This window comes from Bos grunniens, chromosome 18 (assembly GCF_055505025.1).
Source record: "Bos grunniens cultivar Pamir isolate PY7600 chromosome 18, Bosgru_T2T1.0, whole genome shotgun sequence".
Taxonomy (NCBI): domain Eukaryota; kingdom Metazoa; phylum Chordata; class Mammalia; order Artiodactyla; family Bovidae; genus Bos; species Bos grunniens.
The window spans coordinates 36,830,229-36,855,893 of NC_141182.1; the positions used below are offsets into that span (position 1 = coordinate 36,830,229).

The 25,665-nt window shown below is 38.0% G+C and overlaps 1 protein-coding gene across 24 annotated transcripts in view; it reads left to right on the plus strand.

Annotated features, from left to right (window-relative positions):
• Nucleotides 1–25,665, plus strand: part of NFAT5 (nuclear factor of activated T cells 5) — a 192,682-nt gene that overhangs the window by 109,825 nt on the left and 57,192 nt on the right. For all 24 annotated transcript variants that reach the window (XM_086351519.1, XM_086351539.1, XM_086351522.1 and 21 more), the window contains one exon: nt 23,654–23,779. In XM_086351519.1, the coding sequence (XP_086207645.1) occupies nt 23,722–23,779 (58 nt within the window). In that variant the 5' untranslated portion in view covers nt 23,654–23,721. The remainder of the gene's footprint in view (nt 1–23,653; nt 23,780–25,665) is intronic.

The following is a 25,665-nucleotide window of genomic DNA, read 5'->3' on the forward strand; positions in this document are numbered from 1 at the left end:
TCCGCCGTCCCTGGGATTCTCCAGGCAAGAACACTGGAGTGGGTTGCCATTTCCTTCTCCAATTCATGAAAGTGAAAAGTGAAAGGGAAGTGGCTCAGTCATGTCCTACTTCTAGCGACCCCATGGACTGCAGCCTACCAGGCTCCTCCGTCCATGGGATTTTCCAGGCAAGAGTACTGGAGTGGGGTGCCATTTGGCAGGGAGGGGCAAAGGCTTCCTTCTTCACTTTCCATGCCATCTTCATGAAAAAGCAACTTTTTGCTTCTTTATCTCAAAAATTTGTTTGGGTCTTCTTATTTTTCTATTTTTCTTTCATGTTAGTAGAAGAAATGCTAAGGCATCCTCAAATGCCTGGGACTTGACTCTGCAACGTACTCCGTTGCTTTAATAGTTTTCAACTCTTGTTTTTCATTATTTACTATTACGGTTTTTTTTTCCTTCATGAGCTTCCCTAGTAGCTCAGCTGGTAAAGAATCCACCTGCAATGCAGGAGGCCCTGGTTTGATTGCAGAGTAGGGAAGAGGCCCTGGAGAAGGGATAGGCTGCCCACTCCAATATTCATGGGCTTCCCTGGTGACTGAGATGGTAAAGAATCACCTGCCATGTGGGAGACCTGGGTTTGATCCCTGGGTTGGGAAGGTCCCCTGGAGGAGGGCATGGCAATCTTTTGTTTTTCATTATTTTTTATTATGTTTTTTGTTTCTTCGTAGTAGTAGTTGTCAAACTGTTTAACTACAATTTCTCTGGAATTGCTGTGGCACATGATAATACAATTCTAAAAGAAATTATAGTTAAAGTTAGAAAGCAAACTCCTTATAGTAGTATAATTCTATAACAATGCCCTAGAAAACTGTTTTATTATATTCATTGAAACACTAATTTCAACTTTACCATCTAATTGTCCCATAACCCTCTATTAGCACACAGGCATTCTTTTGAAAATTCAGTTGTGACTTCACAGTTGTCAGATATGGTGGTGGTGTTTTAATTAAATCTCTTCTGTATGTTCTCTCTTGGATCTTCAAACTTTTCCTCGTTACTGGCTGTTTTCCTTATACTGTCAAGCGTACATATTTCTTCTTCCACACAATAAAATAACAGAAACCCATTGTTTGGCCCTGTCTCCTTAAGTATTCTTTTTTATCTCCTTGCAGGGACTTTGTGAAATAGTAGTCTATATTTCTGCTTACACTGCATTTATTTCCTCACTTCCATTTGGTCGTCAACTCTTTTCCTTCTGGCTTCTATCCATCACTCCCTTGATACTTCCTTGGTAAAGGTATCAAGAAATATCTTTTGTCACATCAAATAAATACATTCTTTCCAGTTTTTCTTATTCGAACTAAATGAGGCATTTTCATTTTGGGGCATCAGCTTCCAAGACTGTTCTTTTTGACACTTTCTCCAAGCTATCCTCTGACTCTTTCTCTAGTTTTTTCCCTAGTTTTTTTCCCCTCACTCTGACCCTTCTGCCTCTTCATTTATTATCTGGTTTGTCAGCATTCTTATGTATTCCCACAGCTTCTGTTTTCTTGTTCATTCATCAAATAAATGCCTGTTTGTGCCAGGCACTGTGCTGTTGCTGAGAAGACAGTATGAATGAGATGGTCATGTCCACTGTCCTCATGACATAATGTAGTTTAATAAGAACTACACGGAGGTAAACTGGTAATTGTGAAACAGTGGGTGGTAAGTGTTCTGGTAGAGGAAATACAGAGAAAGGATACCTAACGAAGACTAGAGTGGTTAGGAAAAGCTTTGCGGGAAGAAATAACAGTAGAAAGGGGCTGTGGGAAAAGTCAGTATTTCAGGGAGAAACAATAGCATTTGCAAAGAAATAAAATAAGGGAGTGCATGGCTAAAGTATTGAAAATCATTGTATCTTGAGAGTGTGGAGGGAAAGAGAATGGAGGAGAGATAATGGTGCATGGTCATAAATTAGGCACTCATATAAATATTCATTCAACAAGTATTGGTGCTATTATTTTATAATTATAGTGTCACATAATTATACATTTTAATAGCCTAGTTTTCACTCTTGCTGCTATGAACAATCACAACTAGGTTTTAGAAGATATCTGAGTCTGATAATTGCTTATTGCTATAGACTGGTCTTATGATAGGTTTGTGCTGCCTATTTTACTAGATCTGACTTAAAAGTCTATGTTACTGATTATTCAAGACCTTGGCCTATGATCTATTTATGGCTCCTCAGGGTCTTAGTTGCTGTGCGCAGGCCTTCTCTAGTTGCAGTGAGTGGGGGCTATTCTCTAGTTGTGCTTGGGCTTCTCGTTGCAGTGGCTTCTCTTAGTGCTTGGACCTCAGTAGTTGTGGTGCACGGGCTTAGTTGCCCCATGGCATGTGGAATCTTCCCGACCAGGGATTGAACCATGTCCTCTGCATTGGCAGGTGGATTCTTAACCACTGGACCACCAGGGAAGTCCACATATTCTGTTTTGGGGGGGCATAACCTACTGTGTCTTTATTTTCTTTTACATATTCCTTTGTGCATAGAATACAAAGAGTACATTTGTATGAGTCTTTATGTACAGAGTATTTTTGTAATTTTACATGGTTCTCATTTTTTTAAAACCTTGAAGGACTTAACCCAGTATTTTTTACATGTGGCACATTATAGTATTTATCAGATATTTAATTGAATAACCTAAAAAAGTTCTTTAAATCCCTGGTGGTTCAGCTGGTAAAGAATCCGCCTGCAATGTGGGAGACCTGAGTTCGATCCCTGGATTGGGAAGATCCCCTGGAGAAGGGAAAGGCTACCCAGTCCAGTGTTCTGGCCTGGAGAATTCCATGGACTGTATAGTCCATGGGGTTGCAAAGAGTCGGACACAACTGAGCGACTGTCACTTTCACTTTACTGTCACAAGTAGAACATGATGATATTCTAAGTTCTTTCTGAGTAAACATACTCAGTTCAGTTCATTCGCTCAGTTGTGTCCTACTCTTTGCGACCCTGTGAATCGCAGCATGCCAGGCCTCCCTGTCCATCACCAACTCCCGGAGTTTACTCAAACTCATGTCCATCGAGTCAGTGGTCCCCTTCTCCTCCTGCCCCCAATCCCTCCCAGCATCAGAGTCTTTTCCAGTGAGTCAACTCTTCGCATGAGGTGGCCAAAGTACTGGAGTTTCAGCTTTAGCATCATTCCTTCCAAAGAAATCCCAGGGCTGATCTCCTTCAGAATGGACTGGTTGGATCTCCTTGCAGTCCAAGGCACTCTCAAGAGTCTTCTCCAACACCACAGTTCAAAAGCATCAATTCTTCGGCGCTCAGCCTTCTTCACAGTTCAACTCTCACATCCATACATGACCACAGGAAAAACCATAGCCTTGACTAGACAAACCTTTGTTGGCAAAGTAATGTCTCTGCTTTTGAATATGCTATCTAGGTTGGTCATAACTTTCCTTCCAAGGAGTAAGTGTCTTTTAATTTAATGGCTGCAGTCACCATCTGCAGTAATTTTGGAGCCCCCCAAAATAAAGTCTGACACTGTTTCCACTGTTTCCCCATCTACTTCCCATGAAGTGATGCGAACAGATGCCATGATCTTAGTTTTCTGAATGTTGAGCTTTAAGCCAACTTCTTCACTCTCCTCTTTCACTTTTAACAAGAGGCTTTTTAGTTCCTCTTCACTTTCTGCGGTAAGGGTGGTGTCAATTGCATATCTGAGGTTATTGATATTTCTCCCAGCAATCTTGATTCCAGCTTGTGCTTTTTCCAGCCCAGCCTTTCTCGTGATATACTCTGCATATAAGTTAAATAAGCAGGGTGACAATATACGGCCTTGATGTACTCCTTTTCCTATTTGAAACCAGTCTGTTATGGGTTAAAATTATAATAACTTCCGTGTTTAGCCAAGATGAGGCTAAACAAAGGGACCAGATTTACTTACTCTCTTTCCGGAAGAAACTAAAAAGCCAGATAAATATGAGACAGTGGTTCTCTTCACATTTAACATCAGGCAGTGAAGGAAAGTGATCCTTGAAGAAAAAAAAAAAAAAACAAACGCAAGAAGAGCCCTGCAAGTTCTTTACTCCCTGGAGAAAGTTCCAGGCTTTGGTGTGAAAGGGGAAGTACAAATAGAGTCCAGTAGTCTCTGAGTTGAGGAGGTAGAACTAGGAGTCTGGGAAAGCCAAAATAGCTAGAGTTCTCAGGGGCAGAATATTAGAGAGGAGGGAAATGGAGCCAGAGAATTCTAGAGATCTGCAGAGGGTGTGCTTTGACTATTCAGCTAAGTGGTGATCATTACATGCAGGTGGAAAACCACCCACGACTGAGGAAAGAACTGCCTAAAAGGATGAGAGGAAACAGTGCTCAAATCTCACTAAGGGCTGGATATGATGCCTGTTTGCAACAGCAAGAGCAGAATACTTTCTTTAAGTTTTATTTATTTATTTATGGCTGCACTGGGTCTTCATTGCTGCATGAGGGTTTTTTCCTAGTTGCAGCAGGCAGGGGCTTCTCTCTAGTTGTGGTACACGGGCACTTTTTGCAGTGGCTTCTCTTGTTGCAGATCATGGGCTCTAGGTGTGTGAGCTGCATTAATTGCAGCATGAAGGCTCAGTAGTTGCTGTGCAAGGGCTTAGTTGTCCCTCGGCGTTTGGAATCTTTGCTGATCAGGGATCGAACCCATGTCTCCAGCATTGGCAGGTGGATTCTTAACCACCAGAGGAGCAGGGAATCTGTAGAATACCGTTTTACTCATGAGTAGTGTTAAGAAGGATCTTGCCTCGCTAGTAATACTGGACCAAACATGCTCTGGTCACGGCTAACAAAGCTTTAAGAGCAAGAACTAAAAGGATCAAACTGTTCCCTAGTAACTTAACCATAACCCAAAGTAAAGCTCAAGAATATTTGTAGGAATATGAAAATATAAGGACACAAAGTGAAATTCTCAATGTTTGGCATCAAGTCAAAAATCATTACCATGGTTCTAAAAGTTTGTTTTATTTTTATCAAAAACTACCAGTCATGGAAAGAGGCAGAAAATTACAAAATGTAACAAGAAATATCAGTAAATTGAAACTGCTTTTAAAATAACTTGTGGCTTTTTTAACTTGTGCCCATTGGTGTTACCAGATTATCGGCCTCCCCAATAACTCAGTCTGGTATGCTGCTGCTGCTGCTAAGTCACTTCAGTCATGTCCGACTCTGTGTGACCCATAGACGTTAGCAAGAAATTTTGTAGGTCCCACCATCCTTGGCTGGCCTACTTTCTTTTTATCTCACCTTTCAATCTTCTTAGTTTTGGGGTTTTTTTTCCTTTTAAATGTATGTAGTGTTCAAGATTTTTAGCTGAACTTGTTGGAAGGAATAGTGAAAAGTGTGTCTACTTCATTTTTCTGAAAATGAATGCCTCCAAGATATTTCTTTCTGGAGTATAAGCAAATGTTCTTTGATGAGTCATTTGAATATCAACGTGAAAAACAATGAACTTTGAGTTCAATAATATAATGAAACCAATTCCAGATGGATCATAGATATAAATTTGGAAGATAAAGCACAAAGACTTCCAGAAGAAAACAGAATATCTTCATGTTCTTGGGGTATGCAAATATTTCTTAAACAGTATGTAAAAATCACTAATCATAAATGAAAAGATTCATATATTGAACTTGATTAAAATTAAGAACTCTTGTTTATTAAAGGTAACTTTATGGAGGTGGAAACGCAAACCATTATGTGGGAGAAGATATTTACAGCATGTACATTTAACATAGGATTTGCATCTAGAATATATAGTGAACTCCTACAAATTAATATTTTTTAAAAACAGCAACCAAATATAAAAATGGGTAAAAGACTTGATGAACCATACCTTCTGACTCAGCGATTTCAATCTATATATATATATATCCAATGGAAGTATATATATGCACATATAAGAATGTTGATGGCATTATTTTTGTAAAAGGTAAAAACTATAAACATTAATTATTTAACAGCAGAATGGATTTAATTATTGATGATTCCATGCAGTTTACCTCACTGGACTGTAAATGTCTGAAAACAGATACAGGTCACTTTAGTGTCTACACTTACATACACAAAATAAATTAGTGGTGATAAAATTATGTTTTTCTTCTTTTAGAAAATAAACTCCTGAGGTACCTTGTAATCCAAAGTCCATGCAATTAGAAATAACATTGAATTTAAGAACTCTATTTTATTTATTTTATTACTGTGCCTAGCACATAATGGACTGTTAAATAATGTGCTTTATGAATGAATGAGCAGATTATCATTTATTAACTGCTGTCTTTTCAAGTTCAAAACCAAATATGCATAAAATAATGCTCTGTTTATTTCATTTTCATTGATTATTATATACATTGATAAGTCCATGGTTATTTTAGTTTATTAAATATATGACTATTTAAGATGGTTAACTGTTAAGCAATGGAACAGGTTTATATTCAGTGTTGGTTTTGGAAACAGTAAGCTAAATTGCAAGTGTGTATACATATTATATGCACTATGTTTAGTCAGTCGTGTCTGACTCTTTTGGTTGAGATGCTTCTACTGCTTATATTCCAGAATTGAACTTATTTTGCTTCCCTGGTAGCTCAGTTGGTGAAGAATCCGTCTGCAGTACAGGAGACCCTGGTTCAATTCCTGGATTGGGAAGATCCCCTGGAGAAAGAATAGGCTACCCACTCCAGTATTCTGGTCTGGAGAAGTCCATGGACTGTATAGTCCATGGGGTTGCAAAGAGTCGGACACAACTGAGCAACTTTCACACACAGTTAATGTGAGTTTAGTAAGGACAGAAAATTATGGAACACTGGAGCCTCCTTCTCTTTTTAGCAAGCAAGCCATCACCAAAATTTAAACTTGAGTGAAAGGTCCGTGACACAGATTGTCTGTTTTGTAGCTGGTTTATATCCAGGAACCAAGAGAGTGCTTGGCTTACATTAGGCATTTAGTAGTTATTTGTTGAGTGAATGAATAAATGAATGAGAATATTTATTCAACTGTGCTTCATTCTATAACAGGTATAATGTTGTCACTGCTGATATGTCATTTATTACTTCTTTTATATATTAGCAATGTTTCTGAAATAATACGAAAATTAGAAATTTTCATGGTTTATTTCATAACTAAAAATTATTACCCAGTAACATTCTTTAGTATTTTGATAACCTCATTAGCAAACATTGAACTCCCATTGTGAGTATAGTACCACTAAACTTTAGTCATTCAAAGAAGACATATCATAGTTTCTGTCCTTGAGTTTTCAAGTAGTTGGAGAGAGAGAAAATAGGCATAAAGATGATATATAACAATATGAGGGTGTCAGACTTACAGTACACATGAGAAATTAATGTTATGTTCATTGAAAAGTTTAATACTAAGTTCATGTACATTATTCAACTTTTTAAAAATATGTGTAGAAAAATAGGGAAAGAAAACATAAATATATTATGTTTTGGATGGTGAGGTCATGGGCAAATTTACTTTCTTTCATACACATCTGTATTTTCAAAAGCAAGCAATAACTTTAACAATTTTCTGCCCCAGTTCTAGCACAAGATATGTATTAAAGTGAAAAATAAAGCAGTCATGTACCCAGTATCATCCATTGTAGATCCCTCTCCTGTTTATACATTCACTAGGTACTCAGCCTCATCATTTAAAACTTAATTTGTTGACTTTCCAATTTTACTCTTACTCCTAAACTCTCTATCATGGGACACTGTACCACCTTACATTAATTTTTTGTGCCAGAATTTCTATGTGCTGCCTGGAACTATTTCTGTCTCTCCCTCTCCAGTCATCCAGTTCAGTTAGTTCATCAGTTTCCTGAACATGTTTAAATTTGTGTTCTATTTGCCATTCTCACTGCCTTGGTTCAGGACCTCATTATTTCTTACTTCAGATCAGATCAGATCAGATCAGTCGCTCAGTCATGTCCAACTCTTTGCGACCCCATGAATCACAGCACGCCAGGCCTCCCTGTCCATCACCAACTCCCGGAGTTCACTGAGACACATCCGTCGAGTCAGTGATGCCATCCAGCCATCTCATCGTCTGTCGTCCCCTTCTCCTCTTGCCCCCAATCCCTCCCAGTATCAGAGTCTTTTCCAGTGAGTCAACTCTTTGCATGAGGTGGCCAAAGTACTGGAGTTTCAGCTTTAGCATCATTCCTTCCAAAGAAATCCCAGGGCTGATCTCCTTCAGAATGGACTGGTTGGATCTCCTTGCAGTCCAAGGCACTCTCAAGAGTCTTCTCCAACACCACAGTTCAAAAGCATCAATTCTTCGGCGCTCAGCCTTCTTCACAGTCCAACTCTCACATCCATACGTGACCACAGGAAAAACCATAGCCTTGACTAAACGGGCCTTTGTTGGCAAAGTAATGTCTCTGCTTTTGAATATGCTATCTAGGTTGGTCATAACTTTTCTTCCAAGGAGTAAGTGTCTTTTAATTTAATGGCTGCAGTCACCATCTGTAGTGATTTTGGAGCCCCAAAAAATAAAGTCTGACACTGTTTCCACTGTTTCCCCATCTACTTCCCATGAAGTGATGGGACCGGATGCCATGATCTTCGTTTTCTGAATGTTGAGCTTTAAGCCAACGTTTTCACTCTCCACTTTCACTTTCATTGAGAGGCTTTTTAGTTCCTCTTCACTTTCTGCAGTAAGGGTGGTGTCATCTGCATATCTGAGGTTATTGATATTTCTCCCAGAAATCTTGATTCCAGCTTGTGTTTCTTCCAGTCCAGCGTTTCTCATGGTGTACTCTGCATAGAAGTTTAATAAACAGGGTGACAATATACAGCCTTGACGAACTCCTTTTCCTATTTGGAACCAGTCTGTTGTTCCATATCCAGTTCTAACTGTTGCTTCCTGACCTGCATACAAATTTCTCAAGAGGCAGATCAGGTGGTCTGGTATTCCCATCTCTTTCAGAATTTTCCACAGTTTATTGTGATCCACACAGTCAAAGGCTTTGGCATAGTCAGTAAAGCAGAAATAGATGCTTTTCTGGAACTCTCTTGCTTTTTCCATGATCCAGCGGATGTTGGCAATTTGATCTCTGGTTCCTCTGCCTTTTCTAAAACCAGCTTGAACTCAGGAAGTTCATGGTTCACATACTGCTAAAGCCTGGCTTGGAGAATTTTGAGCATTACTTTACTAGTGTGTGAGATGAGTGCAATTATGCGGGAGTTTGAGCATTCTTTGGCATTGCCTTTCTTTGGGATTGGAATGAAAACTGACCTTTTCCAGTCCTGTGGCCACTGCTGAGTTTTCCAAATTTGCTGGCATATTGAGTGCAGCACTTTCACAGCATCATCTTTCAGGATTTGGAATAGCTCAACTGGAATTCCATCACCTCCACTAGCTTTGTTCGTAGTGATGCTCTCTAAGGCCCACTTGACTTCACATTCCAGGATGTCTGACTCTAGGTGAGTGATCACACCATTGTGATTATCTGGGTTGTGAAGATCTTTTTTGTACAGTTCTTCTGTGTATTCTTGCTACCTCTTCTTAATATCTTCTGCTTCTGTTAGGTCCATACCATTTCTGTCCTTTATCGAGCCCATCTGTGCATGAAATGTTCCTTTGGTATCTCTGATTTTCTTGAAGAGATTCCTAGTCTTTCCCATTCTGTTGTTTTCCTCTACTTCTTTGCATTGATCGCTGAAGAAGGCTTTCTTATCTCTTCTTGCTATTCTTTGGAACTGGGATTGTAAAAAACTTAGCTCTTCGCCACCTCTAGGATGTAGTCTGTTTTGCATATCCTGGGCAGGTGATCATCCTCAAATGTGAATCTGAGCTTATCATGTCTTTTCTTGAAACACTCAAAAGCTCCTTGTGTGCTGAGGGATAAAATCTTTATTGCTTAGAATGATTATACAGGGCCTTTCATGATCTTACCCCTGCATGTCTTCAGTAGACTCATCTCTTGCTACTTCTCCATGTAACTCCTGTATTCTAATTTAACTAAATTACTTGAAAACCGAAATAAGCAGAATGCAAACACTCTCCTTGTTCAGATTTTCTTTTAAAGTTTCTCTTCCTTCTTCACAAATGTATCTGTCAAATACCCAATTCATTGTTCAAGGTTGACCTCAGGTGTCACATACCCCAGGCACCCTTCTCGGACCTTTATAGACAGTGTTTAGGATTCCCTCTTCTCCAGTTGCATAACAGTCTATATTTCTATTAAAGCACATATTGTATTTTTTTTGAAGTATAGTTGATTTACAGTGTTGTGCCAATCTGTGCTGTGTAGCGAAGTGACTCAGTCATGCACATATATACATTATTTTGTATATTTTTTTCCATTATGGTTTATTGCAGGATATTGAATATAGTAGGAAATGGCAATCCTCTCAGGTATTCTTGCTTGGAGAATCCCATGGATAGAGAAGCCTTTAGGGCTACAGTTCATGGGGTGGCAAAGAGTTGGACACGACTGAGCGACCAACACTAATACTTGCTAAATATAGTTCGCTGTGCTGTACTTTAGGGGCTTGTTTAGCCATTCTGAATGTAATAGTTTTGCATCAACCAACCCCAAACTCCCAGTCCATTCCTCTCCCGCCCCCCAACTTGGCAAACACAAATCTGTTCTCTGTAAGTGTGTTTCTGTTTTATAGATAGTTTGATTTGTTGCATGTTTTAGATTCCACTATGTGATACCGTATGGTATTTGACTTTCTCATTTTGACTTCACTTAGTATGATAATCTCTAGTTGCATTCATGTTGCTGCAAATGGCATTATTCTACTTTTTTTATTACTCAGTAGTATTACATTGTATATATGGACTACACCTTTTTTAATCCATTTGTCTGTTGATGAGCATTTAGGTTGTTTCCCTGTTTTGACTATTGTGAATAGTGGTGCTCTGAAGATAGGGATGCATCTGTCTTTTTGAATTACAGTTTGTCCAAGGAGTAGAATTGCCAGAACATATGGTAATTCTGATTTTAGTTTTCTGAGACACCTCCATACTGTTTTCCATAGCCACTATACCAACTTACATTCCCACCAACAGTGTCAGAGGGTTCCCTTTTCTCCACAGCTTCTCCAGCATTTGTTATTTGTAGACTTTTTAATGATGGCCATTATGACCAGTGTGAGGTTGTACCTCATTGTAGTTTTGATTTACACTTATGTAATAATTAGTGATGTTGAGCATCTTTTCATGTGCCTACTGCCATCTGTTTGTCTTCTTTGGAGAAATGTCTGTTAAAGTCTTCTGCCCATTTTTCAGTTGGATTGTTTGTTTTTTGTTGTTAAGTTGTATGGGCTGTTTATATATTTTGGAGGGTAAGCCCTTGTCTGTCACATCATTTGCAAATATTTTCTCCCATTTGTAGCATATTGCATTATTTTTAAACTTGACTAATTTTATTTTCTTTCAACTGTGAATTTCTTGAGTGATTTCCTCTTAGGTTGTGTCCTTAGTCCAGTACAGGTGCTAAATATATGATGAATGCATGTTTAAATTAATTGTTCTGTCAGTTTGAAGGTGTTAGTAAACATGAGATGGCATAGCTAAAAATACTGAGCCAATGAGTGTGGAATAATAAGGTGTCAGACAAGTTCGTCGGTCTTTCCTGGACTTTTCACAGTTCGGATACTTTTGAAGATTACAGATCACTTATTTGTGGAATGTTCCTGATGATTGCATTCAAATTATGCATCTTTGGTACAAATACCACAGAAATAATGATAAATTCTTTCTGCATCCTAGGGTGGCATACAATTTTGATTTGTATCATTACTGATGATACTCACTTTGATCACTTGATTAAGATGGTATCTGTCAGACTTCTCCAAAGTTACCCCATTTCTCCTTTGTAATCAGTAAATGTTTTGTGAAGTTGTACTTTGAAACTGTATAAATATCTCTTTCCTCATCATACTTCCAGTTTATTCATTACTATTTTATGTCAGTATGGACTTTTATGTTTTCATTCGATTTTAATCTGTTACTATTATTACTGTCTTTTTTGGCCATGCTTTATGGCTTATAGGATTAGTTCCCCAACCAGGAATTGAACCCAGGACATGGCAGTGAAAGCACTGAGTACTAACCATTGGACTGCCAGGGAACTTCCATTGCTTATTTTCATGCTCATGTTGCTTAGTGAGAGCCTGGTCAAGATAGTTTCTGTATCCTTTTGACATGTCTCCTTAGTTATTTGAGTACTTCCTTACTTTAGCAAAACAATATATATATCAGGCTAATCTTGTACTTTTCGTATCCCAGTCCTGATAACAGCTATTTCTCAAAGAAGCCCTAACTACTTTCAGACGAAAAGAGTATTTAGAAACCAGGATCTGGGTACTAGGTAAGCTTATTTTCCATGAGTATGCTTTTGGGGTCGTGCTTCTTACAGAATCTTTTAGAAGACAGAGCTTGGGAATATACGTATATTTATAGACCCTGATCAGAGAAGGCGATGGCACCGTACTCCAGTACTCTTGCTTGGAAAATCCCATGGACGGAGGAGCCTGGTAGGCTGCAGTCCATGGGGTCACTAGGAGTCGGACACGACTGAGCGACTTCACTTTGACTTTTCACTTTCATGCATTGGAGAAGGAAATGGCAACCCACTCCAGTGTTCATGCTTGGAGAATCCCAGGGACGGGGGAGCCTGGTGGGCTGCCGTCTCTGGGGTTGCACAGAGTCAGACATGACTGAAGCGACTTAGCAGCAGCAGCAGCAGCAGCAGCATAGACCCTGATACTGGGAAAGATTGAAGGTGGGAGGAGAAGGGGATGACAGAGGATGAGATTGTTGGATGGCATCACCGACTCAATGAACATGAGTTTGAGTAAACTCCGGGAGTTGGAAGGCCTGATGTGTTGCAGTCCCCAGGGTCACAAAGAGTCTGACACAACTGAGCGACTGAACTGAACTGAACTATATACTTACATTGGTCATTGGTCATACACCAATGTCAGTCTCCCAATTCAGGAAGTTACAGACACTGGTGGTTTAGTTGCTGTCATGTCCAACTCTTGCGATCCCATGAACTGTAGCCTATCAGGCTCCTTTGTCCATGGGATTCTCCAGGAGAGAATACTGGAGTGGGTTGCTATTTCCTTCTCCAGAGGGTCTTCCCAACCCAGGAATCGAACCCGGGTCTCCTGCATTGCAGAAAGATGCTTTACCGACTGAGCTATGAGGCAAGTCCTTACATACCTACATACATTTATATTTTTATTCTTCTTTCTCTTATGAGTTCATGCTGATACCTCCAGTTGCAGTTTAGTAACACACGGTTCCTCCTTGTTTTTCTCCCTCTGTTTGTAACTCCTTTGTTCAACACTGCAAAACTTTATTCCCTTTAATTTTAATATATTTACTTATTTGAGCAATCTCCCTTTGTATAATTGAGCTTCTTTTGCCATTGCTTCCCCCTTTCCTACACACTGATATCTAATTATCCAACTTGGACATACATAACTTGCCTCTAGACTGTGACTGCTTTCCTCCTCCATCCTATGTATGCTGTGACTCCCAGAGCTGCCCTCTTGCGTATCTGTTGACACCCTCCTCACCCTCCTTGGGTTCTGACTCCCCATTTTGGGCAGCCCTGCTAGGCAGATAGCCTTCACATTACTAAGATTTTGATATTCTACTTAAGAGATGCCCTATGCTCCTGCTCCCTCAACCTCATGAATATCTTGTTTACTCCACTGGGACTCCACCATCTTATGCTGGGCTGCCCATCCATGGGAATGTCCTCTTCATCCTGCTCAGGCTTGAAGGCCTCATATGAATGCCCTCCTCACCCTGCTTAAATTTCTAATTCCCATGTTGGTCTTCCACACTCCCCTCATGGGCACATTCTGCTGCTGCTGCTGCTAAGTCGCTTCAGTCGTGTCCAACTCTGTGCGACCCCATAGACGGCAGCCCACCAGGCTCCCCAATCCCTGGGATTCTCCAGGCAAGAACACTGGAGTGGGTTGCCATTTCCTTCTCAGGTGCATGAAAGTGAAAAGTGAAAGTGAAGTTGCTCAGTCGTGTCCAACTCTTAGCGACCCCATGGACTGCGGCCCACCAAGCTCCTCTGTCCATGGGATTTTCCAGGCAAGAGGGCTGGAGTGGGGTGCCACTGCCTTCTCCGGGGCACACTCTACTTCCTGCTTAATCTTTGATACCCAGCTCAGGCAGCCCTATTATATGGACATCCTTCTTATTGCTTGGGTTCTTAAACCTAGAGCTGGCTGCCCTTGCATGAATACCCTTTATACCCTGCTCAAGCTTTGTTTCCCTGTGTTGGGTATCCTCCGTCACCTCATTGTCTTTAGCTGTGACATCCTGTGCCATCCCCTTAAGGCTACATTTCTCACCATGCTCTGACTCTGACACCCTATGCTAGACTCTGTGCCTTCCCTCCTCTACATACTGTCCTCATTCTGTTTGGGCTACTCATCCCAGGAGACTTTGACTTTGCTTGGACTCTAACCCAGTAGGTTGTCCTGTGTGTCAGGCAAAATTTCCTCTTCTCATCCTGCTTTCTTGGGTTCCATCCCACCCTTCTACTCTCTCCCACCTTTCCCCACCCCCATCCCTAGATAAGTTATTCATTATGCTTGGGTTCTGATACCACATACTAGGCTGCAGATATTTTATTTACATTGCTTGGACTCTGCACCTGGAAATCTTCTCCCTCTCCCTCCTGCTCCCCATTAATATTTTTCTCACCCTGCTTGGGCTCTGAAACCATTTTGCCAGACCTCCACCACTCCCATCCATACCATGGATTCCCTTCTCATTCTTTACTTCTGACACTCAGCCCTAGTCCTCCTTACCCTTCTTGAACTCTGAACTCTACAATTCTTTAAAGCTGATTTGAAAAAATATTCCTATAAGATGTTTGGAAATTATAAATCGATAAAGGTTTTACTCAGTAGTCGGGTCATAGGTAAGACTTTGAAAGTGTTTATTCTAGAACAGACTTAAATAACTTCTTTTGAAAATAGTATAAATAAATTAAGAAAGTATAATATATAACAAAAATGGTTAAATAGAATAATCCATTCTGTATCTTATAAGTGTTACTAAGTTATGTAGAAAATAATTGTGAAATTTTAAAGTGAAAAATAATACCTATTAGAAAAAATAGATCTCAAGTTATTCTTCTTATTTCCCAAATTGTTGCAATCTGTGCTGCTGCATATTGTTTAAAATTATTGTAGACCACTAGCTTGAGGAAAATGGTAATAAAATATATTCAAAAAAAGGTGATATGATTAAATAAGTAACAGCAAACTAGTAAATGGATTTAAACTTAAATGAGAAAATTTTATTAAAACAGAGATCACATACAAGTTATTCTTGGACTTAATAATCTTTTAGAAACCAAATATCCAGTAGACCTGCAGCCAGTACATTTTCCAGTGGAGATGCCAAGTATGATGACTGTCAAGCCCAAAGTGTTTTTAACAGAATGAATGCTGTCTCTCTTCAATGCAGAAGTATGTTGGCACAGTGGAGGTGCCAGGCATTTTGTTTTAGAATGTCTGATGTGAAACCATAGCCTTGGGATTCACCAGCTTATTGAGGTAGTTAATAAAGACATGGAAGAGTAAGGCAATTAGTTTGCCAAACCATTTGCAAGAACTCTTCGTAAGTCTTTTTTAACTCTTCTGGATGCTAAGGTAGCTTTGTATATAGACTTAAAAAACAAAGTGAAATCCCATTTTAGAAACAAGATACAAACATTTATAAATACATTTCCAGTATTAGAATGTTTGCATCTAGTATCTGGGAGCACTCATTATTTGAATAACTAATATCTATGCTGAGCATTAATTTACTTTTCATTAATTTTTTAAAGCATTTCCAACACAAAGTATCATTTTTTTTTTTTTTACCGCAAGTACTTCCATTTAGCTGATTGCTTGACAGTTGAATAGAAGCATTCATTTATTTACTCCACTACTACCACCTTTTATATTGTTTATCTCTGCATGAAGATAAGTCTCTGGTATTAGTTGTGTACAACTATGATTTGTTTGGTTACCTGAAAGTTAATAAGTGTCTTCAGAAAAGTTCAAGAGTAGGGGGACTCTGAAAATTCTGATCTTTACTTTCTGACTCTGAAGCAGCTGAATATTGAATGCTAGCTATCAGGTCAACAAAGGCAAAATGGTGATGTTGTTGTTGTTGTTTGGTCCCTAAGTCATGTTCGACCCCATGAACTGTAGCCCGCCAGGTTCCTCTATTCATGGGATTTACCAAGCAAGAATACTACAGTGAATTGCCATTTTTTTCTCCAGGATATCTTCCCAACCCAGGAATTGAACCCTTGTTTCTTTCATTGGCAGGCAGATTCTTAACCACTGAGCCACGAGGAAAGCCCCAAGAATAATTTACAGAGTTCTTTTTAACAGATCATCTTAGTTAAGCCTTATAGCAATTCTGAAGGCTGTGCACTGTCCATGCATAGCCTTTTATTGTATTTACTGATTAGATTATATATTTTAGTAAAAAGAAAATTCTTGAGCCTGCTGTCCAGACCAACTTATTTCTGCTACTCCTTTGTCCTATATCCTTGTCTCCCCATCAAAGGAAATTGCTGTCCTAAACTTTATCATTCCCTTCTTTCGTTGTTTTATCATATGTATTTTTCTTTTCCTTTTTTTTTTTTAACTATTAAGTTTTACATTCTTTATTGGTAAAACTGACTTCACATAATTATTTTGAAATTAAGTGAGTATGTATGTAGAAGACCTTTGAACAGTGCCTGTGCCAACAACCAAGTGCTCAATAAATGGTAGATGTAATTGCATTATTAATGGTGTTATTTTGCAAAGGGGAAAAACTAGAAAAGCATGTCTTTTCTCAGCTGTTTCATTTGTTTTTGTCTCCCTGGACTCTTCTGTGGGAAAGTGAGGAGTATAAGGGTTTGAAGTCTTTCATGTTTTTGAAACTGGGCAACATGTAAAATAGTACAATGTGATTTGGTTGATCAGCAGTTAGGAAACAGAGTTTCTAATTGAGAAGAAGAAAAAAAATGCTTCACTATTAAGTTACCAGTTTTTTCTTCTTTTTCACTGCCTTGTGCCCTCAGGATAGGATTTCTGTCTCCTTGAGTTTGATGCAGTGTGATGGGACTCGCCCTATAGCCAGTGTTGCAGAGTTAAAGACCAAATTGCCCAGAAATAACTAGTGATATAAAAGGATCTATTGGAATTTATTGAATGACTGACTGAACACACACACCAACCAGCCAGCCAATATTTGCATTGTTTACCTTCCCATCAAACATTAGGAAGCATTTAGTTTGCTTTTAATATCTGAAAATGATTTCATTCCTCTAATTGCTGTAGGCTCTGCACTGTTGTACTAACATAAAACAAACTCTTGATCTTCTGAGCTTGTTTGCTTTTCTGCCTAATTTCTTTTTTTCATACACTTATGTTAATAATTTATGGTAACTATTCTATTGTACTTGATCTAAGTCTGTTACATGGATACTTAATCCCACTTATATTGGGATTTTGGTCAACTAAAATTTATAATGAACAATTAAATGAGTTGATTAACATTATTATTGCTCAAATTATTAACACATTAATGGAAAAAATATGATCACCCCAATTCTGACAGACCAAGGAAAGAATTCTTTAAAAAGCAAAAGTAAAATCGTTTCTAGATTTTGAAAAAAAGAATGAGAAAGAGAGTGAGTACATTTGAGTACACTGCACAAGAGCAGTTTTTTACCAGCTGTTACATTGATCTGTATCAAAGTTCACTTTATTCTTTTGGGCAGATGTTCCAGTTTTCATTATCTGTGATGAATTATGACATATGATATATTCCTCTTAGGCCTGTGTCATTTGCAAATTCCTTATCTTTTTTCAAGTTGTTGATGTAACTGCGTTTCTCAAGGTGGGGAACCCATAAGATTTTCGAGTGCTGTTGCTTAGAGGCATCTGTTTTATGAAGTCTACATTAATCTTATTCATAAGAACTTTTAAAGATTTTCATCAGGTTATTTTACTGAATGTAGGATACCTATGGCTGTTAAATTTTCCTCATCTAATAGAAGAGCCTTAAAAAGCAAATTAAATTAGTTTGCAGTTTAGCCTTCACAGTTTTACTTTTTACAAACAGAAACTATGTGAAGAGGTATTTTGTCCATGAAGTTTATTAGGAACATAGACCTAGCTCACTCTTGTGCAGTTCTCAGTTATCTTTATTTTTTCTGTTTCTGTTTCTCTCTTTTTTAAAAACAGCGTTTACCCATGTATAATTTGCATATCGTAAGATTCATCCATTTAACGTGTACAGTCAGTGGTGGTTGGTATATTTTATAGAATTGTGTAGCCATTGCCATAATCTAATTTTGGAATTCTTATTACCCCAAAAAGAAACCTTGTAACCATTTTCTCTCTCTAAAAGAAAAATCTTAAAAATTCTTTTAAAATCTAGTAGGTTCTTTAAAATAAATGTACAGATTATACTTTTGTTTTCTAAGGAAGTCTTTTCTCGGCAAACTGCTTTTCCATTATAGGTTTCCCATTCTCTTTCTTCATATCCTATGCTTATAAATCTAGAATTTCATTCCTCCCATATTTATTTAGCTGATTTAACAGATAATGCAAGGAAAATAGATATGACTGCTTAACATGAGGCAGGATTGTTTGTTGTTTTCATGTATTTAAAGGGCCTGTGCTGTTCTTTGGGCTTCCCTAGTGATTCAGACAGTATAGAATCCTCCTGCAATGTGGGAGACCTGGGTTCGATTCCTGGGTTGGGAAGAGCCTCTGGAGGAGGGCATGGCAACCCACTCCAGTATTCTTGCCTTGAGAATCCCCGTAGACAGGAACCAGGTGGGCCCCAGTCCATAGGGTTGCAAAGAGTAGGACACAGCTGAAGCAACTTAGCACACACGCAGGCCTGAGAGTAAGACCAGTGTATGTGGTCAGGTTGTATAGTTTTATCTTGGAGGGAATCTCTTTGAGGTAATGGGCTAAAATAAAAGTTTTATTGAGGATTTAAGTTGCTTAAAGTAGCGGAGCCAACAGAGTGCTGTCTAAAGTCAGAGCCTGTGACGGTATGAACTGTTAACTGCTGTTTTCCTTGGAAAGATAGGATAACACTTCTGAATTCTCTAATTTTCAAACACTTGAGTCAGTTAATCAGAAAATACCTTTGGTGAAGGAATGAATCCATCTGTCCTACACCTTCCACTTGACTTATTTGGTTTGGAGGGTAGGCTGTGGGGAAGACTGAGATATAAGAAGTTCTATATTTAGTTACTTTCCAGTGTATTTTTACTAACACTGCTTTTATACTTCTAATTTAGATTCAACTTTGTATTCCTCTTTGGGAAACTGAAATGTGGTTAGTTATTGGGCTGTTCCTAGGTTTGGTTTTTTTTTCCCCTTGACATAAATGCATTTTGGCAGATCCTTTCTCTTTTTATCTAAGCGAATTTTACTTTCATATTTCTTTCTATTTATCTCCTCCCCCAAAAAAGGGTCTTGAGTATGCTTTTCTTTTATATATAAGAAGCTCTTGTTTTCAGCATGGATTGAGAAAAATAATTTTATTAAAATCAATATTTGATGATGGGCATTTCTGTTTTAATTAGTTTCTCCCTACTCTTTCCTCTATATTATTTGAAAGATGGAAATAATTTACTTAAGGCTTATCAGTTCAGTTCAATTCAGTCACTCAGTTGTGTCCAACTCTTTGCAACCCAATGGACTGCAGCACGCCAGGCCTCCCTGTCTATCACCAGCTCCTGGAGTTTACTCAAACTCATGGCCATTGAGTCAGTGATGCCATCAGACCATCTCATCCTCTCTCGTCCTCTTCTCCTCCCACCTTCAGTCTTTCCCAGCATCAGGGTCTTTTCAGATGAGTCAGTTCTTTGCATCAGGTGGCCCAAGGATTGGAGTTTCAGCTTCAGCATCAGTCCTTCCAATGAATATTCAGGACTTATTTCCTTTAGGATTGACTGATTGGATCTCCTTGCAGTCCAAGGGACTCTCAAGAGTCTTCTCCAACACCACAGTTCAAAAGCATCAATTCTTCGGCGCTCAGCCTTCTTCACGGTCCAACTCTCACATCCATACATGACTACTGGAAAAACCAAAGCTTTGACTAGATGGACTTTTGTTGGCAAAATAATGCCTCTGCTTTTTAATATGCTATCTAGGTTGGTCATAACTTTTCTTCCAAGGAGCAAGCATCTTTTAATTTCATGGCTGCAGTCACCATCTGCAGTGATTCTGGAGCCCAGAATCACTGGAGCCCAGTCACTGATTTTGGAGCCCAAAGTCACTGTTTCCATAGCTTCCCCATCTCTTAGCCGTGAAGTGACGGGACCAGATGCCATGATGTTAGTTTTTTAAATGTTGAGTTTTAAGCCAACTTTTTCACTCTCCTCATTCACTTTCATCAAGAGGCTCTTTAGTTCTTCTTCACTTTCTGCCATAAGTGTGGTATCATCTGCATATCTGAGGTTTTTGATATTTCTCCTAGAAATCTTGATTCCAGCTTGTGCTTCATCCAGCCCAGCGTGTCTCATGATGTACTCTGCGTATAAGTTAAATAAGCAGGGTGACAATATACAGCCTTGACGTCTTCCTTTTCCTATTTGGAACCAGTCTGTTGTTCCATGTCCCAGTTCTAACGTTGCTTCCTGACCTACATACAGGTTTCTCAAGAGGCAGGTCAGGTGGTCTGGTATTCCCATCTCTTGAAGAATTTTCCACAGTTTGTTGTGATCCACAGATTCAAGGGCTTTGACACAGTCAGTAATTCTGGAACTGTCGCTTTTTCAGTGATCCAGCAGATGTTGGCAATTTGATCTCTGGTTCCTCTGCCTTTTCTAAAACCAGCTTGAACATCAGGAAGTTCACGGTGCACGTATTGCTGAAGCTTAGCTTGGAGAATTTTGAGCATTACTTTGCTAGGGTGTGAGATGAGTGCAATTGTGCAGTAGTTTGAGCATTTTTTGGCATTGCCTTTCTTTGGGATTGGAATGAAAACTGACCTTTTCCAGTCCTGTGGCCACTGCTGAGTTTTCCAAATTTGCTGGCATATTGAGTGCAGCACTTTCACACCATCATCTTTTAGGATTTGAAATATAGCTCAACTGGAATTCCATCACCTCCACTAGCATTGTTCGTAGTGATGCTTCCTAAGGCCCACTTGACTTCTCATTCCAGGATGTCTGGCTCTAGGTGAGTAATCATACCATCGTGATTATCTGGGTCATGAAGATCTTTTGTTTTATAGTTCTTCTATGTATTCTTACCTCCTCTTCTTACTCTATTCTGCTTCTGTTAAGTCCATACCATTTCTGTCCTTTATTGTGCCTGTCTTTGCCTGAAATGTTCCCTCGGTATCTCTAATTTTCTTAAAGAGATCTCTAGTCTTTCCCATCCTGTTGTTTTCCTCTATTTCTTTGCATTGATCGCTGAGGAAGGCTTTCTTATCTCTCCTTGCTATTCTTTGGAACTCTGCATTCAAATGGGTATATCTTTCCTTTGCTCCTTTGCCATTTGCTTCTCTTGTTTTCACAGCTCTTTGTAAGGCCTCCTCAGACAACCGTTTTGCCTTTTTGCATTTCTTTTTCTTGGGGATGGTCTTGATCATTGTCTCCTGCACAGTGTCACAAACCTCCGTCCATAGTTTCAGGCACTCTGTCTATCAGATCTAATCCCTTGAATCTATTTGTCACTTCCACTTTATAATCATAAGGGATTTGATTTAGGTCATACCTGAATGGTCTAGGGGTTTTTCCTACTTTCTTCAATTTCAGTCTGAATTAGGCAATAAGGAGTTCATGATCTGAGCCACAGTCAGCTCCCAGTTTTATTTTTGCTGACTGTGTAGAGCTTCTCCATCTTTGGCTGCTAAGAATATAATCAGTCTGATTTCAGTATTGACCATCTGGTGATGTCCATGTGTAGAGTCTTCTCTTGTGTTGTTGGAAGAGAGTGTTTGCTGTGACCAGTGCGTTCTCTTGGCAAAACTCTATTAGCCATTGCTCTGCTTCATTCTGTATGCCAAGGCCAAATTTGCCTGTTATTGCAGGTATTTCTTGACTTCCTATTTTTGCATTCCAGTCCCCTATAATGAAAAGGACATCTTTTTTGGAAATCAGATGATCATTATATCTACTACTGTGGGCAAGAATCTTTTAGAAGAAACAGAGTAGCCATCATAGTCAACAAGAGTCCAAAATGCAGTATTTGGATGCTATCTCAAAAATGACAGAATGATCTCTGCTCGTTTCCAAGGCAAACCATTCAGTATCACAATAATCCAAGTCTATGCCCCTACCAGTAATGCTGAAGAAGCTGAAGTTGAGTGGTTCTATGAAGACGTACAAGACCTTCTAGAACTAACACTTAAGGCTTTTAGCAATGGTTTAACAAGCTGAAAATTTTTATTATATTTAGAAAGATGTAAAATTTGCCAAATGCTTTGAAGATGAAAATTTCAAGTGTTAGGTAATAGTTTTTCAAAAGAAAAATTTCAGTTGATTCTTCATTGTGAACAAAGATCATTTAATACTACAACTTCTAATTTTAGCTTTCCTTCATGATATTCTTTCTTATTCCTATCTGTGTGAAATTCAGGATACATATTTTAACTGGGAGGTTCAAAATATTTTTGAATTCAGTAAACAGTTAACTAGAAATATTGTTTGCTACCAAGGATAAAACGTCTTCTAGTGCTACTTTTATTTTTTTAATCACTTAGTACAAATAATAATCTTCCTTAATTGTTGAAATATTGCTTTTCTTGGAATACTAGGCAAGTCCCTTAAACTCTGTGCCTTGGTTTTTCAGAAAATGAACATAGGATTCTAATTGGTCTTCTGAAGATTTTTCCAACATTGATTCTACTGTCTTTAGAGGATATCTTGATTATTATTTCTGTCCTAAATGCATGTAATAACGATTATAAACTAATTTTTGAATAGTAGATATAAATTTGATGTTATGGACAATTATAATATTATTAAATATATTTAAAAGATACACAGTATTCTTTAATCTGGGATACAAAACTAATCATAGTCTAATTAAAGGCACTTACGCTTTTTCATTTCAGAGAATCCTATGCTTATGCCTTTCTTGAGTTGGAGATATCTCAGAGTAAGAAGTAGTTCCTTGAGTCATAACATTCCTCTTTCTAGTGTCTTTAGGAGGGAAAAATTCAATATGATAGCAAATTAAAATATTTTATGAAAGTGCTGGATAAAAGAGTAGGAGTAGACTAATGGTCTGTTTGAAGAAGCCAATTTATAGCTGATATACACCAGTACATGCCATCTTACATGTAAAGGATGAGACATAATACTTTTTTTTTTTTAAACAGAGATTTTGGAGCATCTTGTGTTATTTGGCGTCTCTACTGCCTAGTTTTATATGGTTTAAAAAATTTGGTAACTTTTTCTGTATATCATCAGCATGAAAGGAAAAGCCAAGAAGAAAATGGGAGTCAGAATGAATGGAAAGTTCATTGTGCCTTTCACTAAAATTATAATAAAACAAAAATGTTTGCTAATAATTTTTACAACAGTAATTACATGAAGTTTAGTGTGTGTGTGTATGAATAATATAATTCTTGTGAGTGGAAAAACATTAATTTTGTGCTCATAAAAATTTTTTCTCTTTCTCCCAACAGAATCTGTCTATGATCTTCTCCCAAAGGAGTTACAGTTACCTCCATCTAGAGAAACACCTGTAGCATCAATGAGTCAGACAAGTGGTGGTGAGGCAGGCTCGCCTCCTCCAGCTGTAGTTGCTGCTGGTATGCATTTCATTTTACTTTTTAAAGAAAACTAAAGCATTATCTGGTCAACATGAACAGTGCTGGCAAAATTTGTATTAAAGAGTGTGATTTGAGGGTTTGTTTCAGGAGGTTTTAAAATACATACTTTTAACATTAAAATTTTTCTATAAAATACTTTTATACATTTATTATTTCTTAAAATTTCATATTGGCACATCTGTTAGATCCATCTCCCAGAATGGATCTTATCTTCAACTATGGGAGTGAGTTTAAAGCTCTTTGGTTGACTGCACATAATAAAGTTATTAAATAACAAGCTGTGGATAGAAAATTACATTTGAGTCTATAAAACAGTTATTTTTGAAAGTTTGCTCCAAGGGGAAAATGTTTTATTTCGTGTAATCTGAAAAAGGACTCAAGCACCAAGTGTTTTTTTGGTTGGTAGCATGTTACTATAACCTTTTCCCTACATTTAAAAACATATGTGACCTTACACTTATTTTAAATTTAATCAAAAGTAATGGAAGATTTGAATGTAATGTTTATATAAAGATACTTTTTTATATTAGTGAAAATGTATGGAAAGTAATGTTTGAAATTTATCAAGTTTATTTTTAATCAGCTCTCAAATCATACACTTTATAATTATATAAAATTGGTTCAAATTTTTACTGAATTAAAAGATTGACAGATAAATTAATAGGAAAATGTCTTGATTATGATAAATAATAAGAATGCTTTCAATAATACTAGATTGCCCAACTGTAATTCTTTTTTTAGTTGGGTTTGCAGATTACTAAGTGTGTTTGGTTTTTTAAAAAAAGTTAGAAAATTATATGTACATACTCTGAAGCTTTATCTGTCTCTTACTAATTAGAGGTTTCTTGCCCAATATGATACCTTTCGTCTTTTAAAATGGTACTTAGAATCCATCAGAGGACTGTTTTCAGTAAATTCTTTTTGTTTCAAAGAGAACAGTGAAGTGGAAGGTTGTGGTTTAAATGAGAATATTGGTACTGAAGTGGAACTTTGGGTATTTTTCTTATTTGCATTAACCTAAGTCCAGTCACTTTGTGTACCAATATTTCCCCTGAGCCGTACAGTGTAATCTGCAGCCTTCCTTGTTGAGGGCAGGAAAACTTTAACCATGGCCAAGAAACATACTAGCCCTGCTCACTGTTCATGTGTTGCCAGACATTTTCTAACAGATTCTGTGGATTTAATCGTGAACTTTTTAGAAATTGAATTGTAAAGATGACCTGGTTTCATTTTATATGCACTGAATATTTTTTTCTGGAATTTAAGTATTTAGTTTTAAAATAGTATCAGATAATAAAATATTTTTTAAAATTTTTAAATGAAATATTTCACTTTAAATCCACAGGTAGAAATTGACTAACTGATTTCTTTTGTATCTTTTGAGATTTTTTTTTAAAGCCATTTTGAATCTGTATAGAACTAAAAGTCTGTTTCTTCTGTGCTTTTTAACATCTGTTGACAGTAGATCCAGTTCCTTTTAAAAGCTGAAAAATGTTAACTAGATTTGGAAAAAGAACAACACTTCCTTTTAAATAATACCAAACTCAGTTTTAGAAGTTTTTATATATAAATATTGAAAGTTTTTGAATTTGAGTCACTGATGGAATGTTGATCCTTCCTCCCTCTCTCCCTCTCTCCCTCCATAATCCTCTCCAGATAAATTAGAATGAAGGCTTTGAGTTGAAAAATCATGAAAGTAAGAATTAACTCGGAGAAGGCAATGGCACCCTACTCCAGTACTCTTGCCTGGAAAATCCCATGGATGGAGGAGCCTGGTAGGCTGCAGTCCATGGGGTCGCTAAGAGTCGGACACGACTGAGTGACTTCACTTTGACTTTTCACTTTCATGCATTGGAGAAGGAAAT